The following is a 12,453-nucleotide window of genomic DNA, read 5'->3' as shown; positions in this document are numbered from 1 at the left end:
TGATCATAATTTTTATATTTTTAATTTTGAGAGCTTGTTTTTAATCCAAATATAACATATTTATATGTTTTTGGAATCAGAAAATAATAAAGATTAAGATGAATGTTTTTTTTTTTTTTTTTTTTTTTTTTTTTTTTTTTTTTTGACCTCAGTTGCATGCAGGATGCTTCAACCCATATTTTTTGCCCGATTTTTGTAATTTTTTTTTTTTTTTTTTTTTTTTTTTTTTTTCTTTCTTTAAGGCGGGGAGCATCCTTCTTCCTTGGTCTCTTTCTGTATAACATAATCAACTTTATATTATACAAAACATAAATTTCTGTCTAATGTTTAACTCTAATTCCAGTAAAATACGTAAGTCTAACTTCTTCCCATACTTAAATTTTCCTATGGTCATTTTTGTTATCAAAATACAATAATTTATAAAGTAAATTTGATCGTTTTTTAAATTTTCATTCCAAAAACCAAATAATATATCTGTTTCATTCAAAGTTATATTATAATAAATTTGCTTAAAAATAAAGTCTTTACATAGTTTCCAAACGTTCCTCACCTCTTGACAATGAAAAAAAAAGTGCTCAAGTGTATCCAGTTCATTACAAACTTCACAATTATTAGTTTGACATAAACCCATCTTGTTTAGTAAAATATTCGTTGGGTAAATTCTGTGTAAAATTTTCCAATGAAGCAGACGCAGTCGTTCTTCTTTTGTACAATTAACAGCTAACAGCCAGTGTCTTGATTCCAGAACAATATTATGCTTTCTTTGCCAAAAAGAACAGGCGCTCGGAGTTTGTACCTCGAAATTAACCAAAACAGTTCTTATTTCCCTTGGTGTAATATTACCAATACGAGTCAAACCCTGCAACAGAACATATCGGTATGGCAATGCGTTAATCAGTTTTGTTTTAAGTGCTGTACATAACGCATTATACTCAAATTGTCTGGCTGGTTTATAAGCAACCTTTTGACATAATTCTTCAAATGAAATCATGTCACCGATTTCATTCATGACATCCTTTACATGATAAATATGACATTTAATAAAATCTTTGAAAAAGAGGCATTTATGTTTATATTGTATATTCATGTTGTTCCATATACATTGATTCATCAATGGAACAGGTGTGGCATCATACTTTTCATACAAAATGTGTTTGTTGTCTAGCCAGGTTAACAATACTTGTCTCCAAAAGACCGATCTGCAGTTAACAACGCCAACCAGCTTCTTGGAGGATGCATTAGAGTCAAAACAGGACAAACCATTACCCAAACTTGAAAAAACATATCTAGGAGTGACAGACCAGTAATTGTCTGTAGAGTTCTGCAGACCAATAGCCCACGACATCATAAATGAGTTGTGCAAGAATAAGATGAATGTAAATTTTGATCGTTTTATAAAAAAAGAATTAATTACAATTTTCAGATTTTTAATCATCAAAGTCATCAATTAATTTTTAAGCCATCAAGCTGAAATACAATACTGAAGTCCGGCCTTTGTCGAAGATTGCTTGGCCAAAATTTCAATCAATTTGATTGAAAAATGAGGATGTGACAGTGCCGTCTCAACTTTTACAAAAAAGCCGGATATGACGTCATCAAAGACATTTATCGAAAAAAGAAAAAAACGTCCGGGGATATCATACCCAGGAACTCTCATGTAAAATGTCATAAAGATCGGTCCAGTAGTTTTTCAAGGATAGAGGTTTAAGGTGACGCCTTTTCTTACAACCGGTCCTTACTTCTAATACAAATGTCTAATAAATGATAAACAAGTAAAGCAACATGACAAATAAACAAAGTAAACGAACGAACCAGCAAACAATCGACAAGTAAGCAAACAAGCAAATGAACATAAACAACAAAATGGAGTAAGGAACATACAAATCAAAAGCAAAACATGCAACATATTAATTGAGGTTATACATGTAAAGTGATCGACGGTTAAAGTTCCATCCTCACCTATTCACACTTTACTGACACTATACAGAACCATCAGTGTGTATCGGAAACAGGTACTTAACGCCTTCGTCCGTACGGGTTACACACTGTGTATAGCCAAACGGTACCTAATGTGGATTTCGTACGTACAGAAGTCACACAGATCCGTCTGCGTATGACCGGTACCTAAGGTGCTCCTCGTCCGTATGTGTGTGTGTGTGTGTGTGTGTGTGTAAAAGTGTCTGCGAAACTGCAAAACTGAGTGACTAATAGGCTTGATTGAGTTTATCCCACAAAAATCTATTCTTTACCTTTATTTCTCAATAAAGCGTATGAGTTAAAATGTCCATTTAAATCACTAAAATCAGTAAAATGTCATTAAATGAATTCGATTGCAATGTGCCCATAATGAATAGCTGGAGGTGCCAGTTCAAGATCACACCGCGTCTCCTGACGTACTGAATAGCTTGTCTCTGAAGACGTCAACACTAGAACATGAAAGCAAAGGGGAGTCCTTCCATTGTTTCAAGCAGCCCCCGACCTCCGTCATTGAATTGTCTAACGATCATCTTTATCCGTTTCTGTAAGTCTTTGTACTTGCGCCTTTTGGGCGCTGGAGCCTGGCCTCCCAGTAGACGTGTGACGTCCGCCTAGACTAGTGCCTGTTCTTTCTTGAGGGCCTCTATCAGCCTCCAAAGATTGGGGTATCACGCCCCGACCACGTTCTGAAAGGCGTGATGCCACCCTTCACAGCTGTTGTTGGACTTGGCAGCATCAGTGAGGACGCGGTCGTGCACGTTCCACATGTCAATGGAGAACGTCGGCGGATGACGAGGACCACGACGGCGAGGTCTGCCAATATACGTGTCCTCAAAATAGTCGAAGATTGGTTGCCCACGTGCATCATACACCGGAGATGCAGGATCGAACACAGTTTCGAATGCCTGTTCAACGTGCAAGGGAGGAAGGTATGCCAAGCCTGGCAGCATGCGCATCAGTTTTGCGAAGTTTTCGTCGTGTATGTAGTCATGTGAGAGACCACTGCCCTGGATGTGGCGCCACACGTTTTGAGCCAAATGAAAATGACAGCCGGTGACTTCTAAACCCTGATAAGCTTCCCTGAATGCCGAGATGGCAGCACTTTCAAAATCTGTCATCAATGTTGTGGGTGCAAGTCCTGGTCGGAGTGTCTCCAAAGCTTGGAGAAGACGGTTGTACGTGGCACGTGACTTGTTTGGGAGCAGGGCAAAAGCTACAGGAATTGTCTGTTCCAAGTAAAGAACATGAATTGTGTAGATTTGGCTGAAGATCCCAGGGGCAGTCTTAAAGGTGCCATCAGCAAACCAGTCTCCTTGTTGACACAGCAGCTGCAGACCACCGGGTGTGGCAAAAAGGAGGATCCTGTGAGCCCCGGGGCCTGAGTCGTATGCCAAAAACGGCGTTCCATCAGATAGAACCTGTGACACACAAATAAAATGTTTTCATTCTCTGCCTTTCTTGCTCTTTTTACGCGTACGTGCGTGCGCAGACAGTCACCATCATCATCATCATCATCATCATCATCATCATCAGCAGCAGCAGCAGCAGCAGCAGCAGCAGCAGCAGCAGCAACAGCAACAGACAGACAGACAGACAGACTGAAACACACATCAAAGTTTCACCTTAAGATCATTTCATTCTCTGCCTTTCTTGCTCTTTTTACGCGTACGTCCGTGCGCAGACAGTCACCATCATCATCATCATCATCATCGTCATCGTCGTCGTCGTCGTCGTCGTCATCGTCGTCGTCGTCGTCGGCAACGACAACGACACAGACACAGACACACAGACAGACAGACAGACAGACAGACAGACAGACAGACACATCAAAGTTTCACCTTAAGATCTTGCAGGATGTCGCCAAGGTCTGCTAGGTTGGTTGGCAGTCGTGGGTGCTGTTGTTCTTTTTGCCGTTGCCGCTGGATGAACCAAACACATCTTGGAAGGGAGACTTATAATCGTTGTTTGTGAAAGGCCTTCCTGCGTGTCAGCCAGTACTTGCCTCGTACTGTCTCTTGTATTGCGGGCCTGGTCTTTCATGCCACTAACTGCAATTGCGGCCGCGATTTTTGGCTGGTTTGGGGCGTGGGACAGGTGCTCCCCCACCTCCTGCACCAGTGCCCGATCTCTCAGGTGCAGTCTGGCCTTATATGTACCATTGTCACATCGCCACAAAGACAATTCTGGATCTTTTGTACTGTTCTTATCGAAGCGGAAGGAGTAGCCATTGTAGCTAAACTTTTCTTTTCTCCGTATGCTTAGGTAGGACTCTGCAATCTCTGTCATGTTTCCAAGAGAAGAACGTCAGGGGTAATGAACAGAAAAATAACCCGATTTTGACTCATCTCCGTCTGAATATCAATCACACCACTCACAACACCTCTCTCTCTCTGTCTCTCTCTCTCTGAATATAACTCAAACCACTCATTCAGACCTGATCTGTAACTCACGAAGTGATCTCTCTCTCTCTCTCTCTCTCTCTCTCTCTCTCTCTCTCTCTCTCTCTCTCTCTCTCTCTCTCTCTCTCTCTCTCTCTCTCTCTCTCTCTCTCTCTCTCTCTCTCTCTCTCTCTCTCTGACGCTAATAGTTTTACCCCCTTCCCCGACATTCCCTCCTTTTCCCCCACCACGGCGCTGTTATGTACGGCGCTGAAGTCTCCCGGCGCTAAAGTGTACGGCGCTGACATCCCCCCGTGCTGAAATGAACGGCGCTAAAAAATACGGTGCTGAAAAGACGCCGCGCTGAAATGGTGGCGCTGAAAGGTATGGCGCTGTAGTGCTGGTGCTCAAGTGACGTGTTACCGTCGCGGACAGAAGAATTTCGTTTCGCTGGTCGCACCGGTTCAGAAGTGTCGATCAGATAATACCAGCTGCCTCACTTCTGCTGAAACGCATCAGATACTCAGGCCACAACTCAACACATCATAAACTTTAACTGCTTCATGCATTTTTCTCCTCTAGGCGGCTTGACCAGCCGACTGAAAAGTTGAGTCGGCCTGATGTTTGGGTCGCCATCTTGAAATTTCTTTCGTCTGCTCAGTCACTCACTTACCCAATTCAAGCCTGCTTAACGGCTTTTTAAACTTGATTTTTACAAACATTTCAATGATAAATCGCGCCTAAAGATGTCAGAGCATACATCGATTACACAAGGTAGGCATATTTTATGACTATTCGAATATAAAACGCGACCGAAGTCACTTTCGTCTTGGCGAAGCGAATTTCTGTTCGTAGAGATCGGAAGTCACGTGTACTCAAAAAGGTGTGACGTTGTACAACCGAAAATGCCAACGAAACGAATGTGGTAGTGCTTCTTAATCTCTCATTAACTGATGGAACTGTCGGTTTTGAGCCATTCTGTTTCAAGCATTAAAAGTTTCACCTAAATTAAACAAGAATGTCACAGTTCGTGTCTATGGTGCAAGGTAGGCGTCCGTCTCATTGTAGCCAAATTACGACAGTTGCCCGATTGACGCATTTCACGTCTTCGATATTCTGTCTGAGCTGAGTCATTTCCCAATGGTAAAGGTAAAGGTATTCCCATAACCATCTGGTCGTAGGGGAGAGAGATGTTAGAGATCTCCACTTTTCTGGGGGCCAGCTTTTTATGAGGGCGGTGCCCATCTCCTCTCCCTCGCTGCCTTTGCCTTCCCCGGCCCTGAATAGGGTCAGGTACCCATTTCCAGCTGGGTGGACTGGAGAGCGCTCGGAAAAATCGGGTACAGTGGTCGCCGCTTAATAAAACCGTGGTTAATAGAGCCAGCCGCTTATAAAAGCCGATTTCAGACAGTCCGGATTTATCACTATATCTTATGTATTAGAAAAAGCCTGTTAATAAACCCAACCCGCCGCTTATTAAAGCCAGTATTCTCAGAGAAATCACGTAGTTTGTGACTAAAACTCACATTATCTTGTTCTTGTAATCGCTCAAGTCATAGGCCTATTTATTTTCACACCATCGTCACTGATTTGCGTGAACGTGCGAATGTGGAAGCCGGGCAATCGGACTTGACAGGTGATGATGAAGATGACGAGGAGGATGAAGAGATGCCACCCCCACCGCCTTCAAACCCAGAGATGAGGCAAATAATGACCCGCCTTCGATCTGGTCTGGAAAGTCGTGGTTACCGCATGGAAGAATTTGAACCATTCGCAGTCTCAGTGAGAGAACTGATGTGGAAGACGACCAACAAACAAACACTCATAAAATCGTTCTTCTCTGCCGTGTAATGATTCGTGACGGTGACAGTGAAATTATTGATGTACCGAAGTGATCAAAGTAAACGTACATGTATGTACATAATTAATACAAAAGTTCAACATCCTTCGTGAAGTTTTGTTTAGATTCAAACAAGTGTAAATGACGAAAGAAAGTGACAAAAGAAAAGATTTTTTTTTTCTCGAAAATTACGTATTCCTGGACCGCCGGTTAATAAATCCGCCGCTTATTAAAGCCATTTTTCGTCGGTCCCGATGTGGCTTTATTAAGCGGCGACCACTGTATTTGTATTTGTCCCCGAGTGGGGGACGAACCACGACCTCCAGCGTGAGAGGCAAGCGCTCTAACCACTGCGCCACTCCGCTTTCCCAATGAGCTGCCTTAAAAACAGGAATGTCCTGCAATTGTAGTATGCGTTGGAGGTTTTTGTTAGATGGGTAAGGACCCTTAAGAAGCGATATCGTCGTATAAAGATGTCAAGTGAGAGACCCTGTAAATTAGCATTGAAAGTGGGAACGTCGGAAGCAAAGTTGCCAGCTACTCGGTATGCAAGAGCTAAATTGAAAGCCGAAGTAGTGGCTTCGAGAGTTCTGAGGTCAAGGTCGAGGAAATTGGGGGAATCCCAATTGGTGCGCATGCGTTTGTAAACGGTAGGCTTGGTGACCAGAGGAAACAAATCTCATCGCGAGTTCGTAAATGGACGAACGTTGATCGCGCTGTAGCTTTTACTATAGTTGTTGCTTCTGACTGGTTGAACGAAAGGGTCGGTTCAAAGCTGTGATGATTGTCTTGAAATTGAATTACTGTCTATAATAATGATTTTGTTGACCAGAATGTTGGGGAGAATAAAACATTTTTTGTTTATGTGGTAGCGAAGTCGGTTATGTTAAACCTCTTCTTTTTTTAATGATTGTGTATCGGTAAAACTGTTTTGGACAAAATAGGTTGGTTCGAGCGAACGTTTGGGTTACTGGTAAATTTGAAAAGGCAGAAATCAATCAGTGTTTGGGGAATCAAGATATAAGGTGCAGTAAAAAGAAGATAAGTTCAGTGACTTTCATATTAAGTGGGAAAATGTGTGTCCGAATTTTTACAAAAGATAAATTCTTGTACTTGGGTATTTGTAAATTATGTTTGTCCTCGTTAATTGTGAACAGGATGTATGTTTATATAAAGTTGAAAGTCAAGATTGGATTTGTTTAGCCCACGCGCGTGTGTGCATGTGTGTTAGACATAGACATAGACATAGAACACTGTATTATCTCAAATACGAGAAACTCGGGTGTGGTGAATCATAATAAACAACATAAAACGTAAGAACATAAATAAAATATCGCGGCACAAATACTCAGCTCATAATAGTGTGTGGTAGGGGGGATGGGGTGCATACACACACACACACACACCCCCCTCCCCCCACACATGTGCGTCCGTGCACGCAAACAAACGAATGAATAAACAGACGCACAACTACACACGCACGCACGCACACACTGTGACACACACATATATCTATATATACATATATACTTCTTCTTTACCAAGTCCTGTGTTGAACAGCAGTGAAAAGTTGACCGCTTTTCCTGTTTAACCTTTTCAAAATTAGATCTAACTTGTTCGCGTATCCATTTCTGGATCTGCAGGCTGGTACAGTTACCTCCCTTTAGGCTTTTTCAAATTTCCCTTGTTTTAACCTAATTTCTTGGTTAAAACTTGTCTAAATTTCTAAATTCTTTCTTAATAAATATCAATTCTACACTTTGGCCTTAAATCAAAGTGTTTCCCTTCACAGATATCCTCTTGGGGTTGTCAGATGAGGGTAGTCTCCCATGCCAACAGAAGCTACCATTCAGAGATATATAAAACATCAGAAATTGTGACAGAAACAATTGAAAGTCAGCAGAGACTTTCTTCCGAGATTTGTTAAAATCTCTTAGCAGAGATAGAGAGAGAATTAAGTATCCCTTCACAGACAGCCTATTGGGAGCATCAGACCCTCCTCAAGGGGGACCGAGATTTACAGAGCAAAGTCCCTTTGTGGGGGACGTATCGCAAGGTAATCTAGTCCTGAGAAGGACCATTGTATTTGTACCTAGACCAGACACGTGTTTCGACACTATTTTGTCTCATCAGTGGTCAGGTGGTACTGATGGCGAGAGCTGTCAACCCATGGTATCCAACTAAGAAGCAAACCATTCTCTGAATGGTAGCTTCTGTTGGCATGGGAGACTACTCTCATCTGACAACCCCAAGAGGATATCTGTGAAGGGAAACACTTTGATTTAAGGCCAAAGTGTAGAATTGATATTTATTAAGAAAGAATTTAGAAATTTAGACAAGTTTTAACCAAGAAATTAGGTTAAAACAAGGGAAATTTGAAAAAGCCTAAAGGGAGGTAACTCTGTACCAGCCTGCAGATCCAGAAATGGATACGCATATATATATATATATATATATATATATATATATATATATATATATATAACACTTAATGGCACCTTTGGGAGACACCGCCACAATAGGTACATCTGGGAGACATTTCACATAAATGTGCCTATGGCCGAAAGTAATAATCAAAATTCTAATTACAGTATTGACAAATGCTTCTTAATAGATCTTCAGCTAATATAAATCCCAACATATGAATTTAGGAATGGTGTTTCAGATATAGCCAAAATGCATTCATATTCGTGTCTCCTCAACGTTTTTTTTTCCCTAAATAGCACCTTAAGAAGACACTATAATTTTACCGATACCTTTTGGAGACGTGTCTCCATTATACAGGTTTATAAGCATTTCAGCATATATTCCTTTAATGCATGAAAAATAATGCTAAATGACTACACCTGTATAAAACTGTTCATTGTTAATTCATTTTAAATCTTACTGGACTCTATTGGCCTTGGCGTAGTCTGTGCACTTTTATTTCTTGGTGGTTGTGCATTATTGAATGCGATGTCTGTGCACTTTTATTTCTTGGTGGTTGTGCATTATTGAATGCGATAAGATATGTTTTGTGACAGTGCATGTTTGATGTGGCATTATATATATATGATAATTACCTAATGTGTTTCCAGGAGCTGAATATTGGTAGGCTATAGATTATATTTTTTAGGGGGGGGGGGGGGGGGAGGGGGAGCGAGTGTGTACAAATATAGTGCATTGGTGGGTTGTGTGTTCGCTAGTGTTCTGATGGTTTTTTTTTATTATTAATTTGTTTTTAATGGATTGTTCTGATATATATGTATGCTACAGATGTGAGAAGTTATATTTATGGGTAAACCTAGTAAGGTTGTTTGGATAATACTTATTTAGCGTCATGCTTTTTATGCATGTTTACAGGGACACCACATTATAATCTTCTGTGAGAGATTAAACAAGTATTCTTAGTCTGATGATAAATACCACATGAATTTTTCCTTTTTGATTGTTTCACCTTTAACATATTTTATTTTGGATTCAAAGTGGAATGATACAATGATACCTGTCCTGCCCAATGCCTTTTTTCTCTCATTTTTGATTTGCTCAGGTACTAAATACAACCCAGCAGAAAGAAAAAGATGCATCTTCAATGTTTTCAGTTCTAATGTGTATGGAAGAGCAATCTGTGTATACTAAGCAATCCTCTCTCTCTCTCTCTCTCTCTCTCTCTCTCTCTCTCTCTCTCTCTCTCTCTCTCTCTCTCTCTCTCTCTCTCTCTCTCTCTCTCTCTCTCTCTCAAACCCTTCTGTATTAATTTAAAACAAACTTTATTGTCATTTTAAAAAGGATTCCAATCATGACTAAATATTCAATATAATTATAAAGAGCGAGTTACAGAAACATGCACACAATCATGAAAATGCATTGCACTCTGTCAGATTAATCCCACTCTCTTATACATACCCTCAATGCCTATTTTTTCCCAGACAATAAGTATTGAATTTCCAGCTGTCAGTAACCACCAAAGTTCAGTAAATGCTTGAAATGGCGAGCGTGGGACAAGAACAGGCGTGTACAACACAAAATTGAATGTAACTCTAAAACGCTTTGAACAATTTTGCTGAAATTTGGACACATACAAGAATTAACAATAAGCAACTCTAAAACGCTTTGAACAATTTTGCTGATATTTGAACACATACAAGAATTAACAATAAGCAACTTTAAAACGCTTTGAACAATTTTGCTGATATTTGGACACATACAAGAATTAACAATAAACAATGTTTAAAAGGCTGTTTCACCTATAAGGTTCAAAGCTCAAGCACATTGTGAATTAAAAAGTTTTGGGTTTTTTACACAAAATCACTTAACGATTCCAACAAGTACTGAAAATAAAATAATATAACTGGGAAACTATTTGGTCAGATGTGCTTAAATTTGGACACAAATATGGAAAACATAAGTCAATCATTAACCAATATTTACTTTGAATGCAGTGTTTTATTTTCCATTTAACTCTTATAGTAGTGCTCTCTGTTGATCATGTACTGTGAGGTTGAAAAAAAATCCCAATCGGGCCAATGTTATTGTTAAACTACCCTGTCTGAGTTTCTCCCACCATCTACTTGCTTATTCTTTTTTTGAGCATTCTCATCCTCCCAATATTGTACCATTTTATTTTGATTTAATATAATGTAAATACCTAAAATGTAATATGAAACTACAACAGTTCGACACAGACTACTTTCACTTTCTCGAATCAAACGAAAGTAAACAAGATCGCCGCCGCATCATCATTTTTAAAATCCATATCTTACTATGATTATGGCATTTCCACAGTTAGAATTAAATAGGTGTAAGCCTAAAGTAATCAAGCATCATCCCAACATTGCACAAATTGAGGAATAATGACATTAGGCCACCCTATCTCTCATTGTTCTGAGGCCGATCGTTTCGTCTGCTACCAATCAACAAAGACCTCGACTAGCCGTTAATCGAACATTCAAATGTCATCGGTTTACAAAAAGAAATGACATTTTTGGTTGTTCAGCCTTCCTAAGACAAAACAAGCGATAGATGTTGTCACTGGTTACTTTATTTATGTAATTTGGCACTAAACTCTGTGAGCGTAGACCGCGTGCCACTCGCCAGTTCTACCACCATGTAGGATACACTCGCGTTTCCTCGTGAAAATCACGTGGTACAGAACTTGCATACATGAACCACATAGCTCACTGGAAAGAGCGGAATTTCTCTTTCCAGTGATATATAAAACCGGGTGCTTTTGAGCACAAAATCTTGGCGAAAAATGTGAAAACTGGTGCTACAACAAATTTATCATAAAAATGTAAGCGATCATCACGATTACGATTAATACAAAACCAAGACCGACAATTTGATACCAAATTTAGCTTTGCAATGCATGTGTACCATTCAATATTGACCTAAATAATGCTTCACTGAAATAGTTAGCCGCCATTTTCTCAAATGCTCGCGCAAAGGGCAAGGGTATATTCATGGTTGCACCTCATACATATTCAAGACTATTTAAAATTGTATTGACATTAAATCCAAAATTTTATAAATAAATTTTAATTTAATTAATATACTTACCCAACTCACATATAGCAATTAACTCTAGTTCAGTGCTGGTTACGCTGTACGCGTCCCCTTGGTAACAAGGGAGACCACTCTAAAAAAGAGAGTGACCAATCCCATAAGGCCAGACCAACTACCGGTCAGACTTCCGTATGCGTGCGCATACGCCGCCATTTGTATCATTCCATCGAAGCCCAACTCACTCCTTTTTTAGTCCCAAATACCACCACAGCGGGGAGGCGGGAGGGATTAAACGATGTGAGTTGGGTAAGTATATTAATTAAATTAAAATTTATTTATAACATTTTGGATTAAATTACATACACTATACCCAACTCACATATAGCAGATTGCTACTATAGGTGGTGGGTACTTACCAAAATTCAACCATAAAGGACTTGCCCTGCGGCTACCATCGCTGGTAGCGCAGAGCTGCCATCCTGCCTCAGTGAAGCGATGACCCTGAGGTAAAAGTTTATGAAAACATCCTCTGATCGCCAGTATGCTGACTCTAGCACTCCAGCCAGACGACCAGACTTGAGAACGGCCAAAGAGGCAGCCCAGGCTCTTGCCTCATGAGTTCTGGCAGAGGAGAGAGGCAAGACTGCCCTAGACTCCCCTGATTGAGCCTCCCAGTAAGCCGACTCCAGTACTTCAGCCCAAAACAAGGCCCGACCAGAGGACTGCCAAAGAGGAGGCCCATGCCCTTGCCTCATACGTACTAGCTATAGTGAA

The 12,453-nt window shown here is 40.3% G+C and overlaps 1 protein-coding gene across 1 annotated transcript; it reads right to left on the bottom strand.

Annotated features, from left to right (window-relative positions):
* Positions 1-2,645: 2,645 nt before the first annotated feature.
* Positions 2,646-3,095, bottom strand: LOC138953282 (uncharacterized). The gene has a single exon (XM_070325081.1). The coding sequence runs from the start codon at positions 3,093-3,095 to the stop codon at positions 2,646-2,648; it is 450 nt and encodes a 149-aa protein (XP_070181182.1).
* Between the last annotated feature and the right edge of the window lie 9,358 nt (positions 3,096-12,453).

This window comes from Littorina saxatilis, linkage group LG17 (genome assembly GCF_037325665.1).
Source record: "Littorina saxatilis isolate snail1 linkage group LG17, US_GU_Lsax_2.0, whole genome shotgun sequence".
Taxonomy (NCBI): Eukaryota; Metazoa; Mollusca; class Gastropoda; order Littorinimorpha; family Littorinidae; genus Littorina; species Littorina saxatilis.
Note: the sequence above shows the minus strand (reverse complement) of the source record. Positions and strands in the feature narration are given on the sequence as shown.

Bases quoted from the DNA above. Each gene is read 5' to 3' on its own strand.
- LOC138953282 (XM_070325081.1), bottom strand. From the start codon at position 3,095: ATGACAGATTTTGAAAGTGCTGCCATCTCGGCATTCAGGGAAGCTTAT.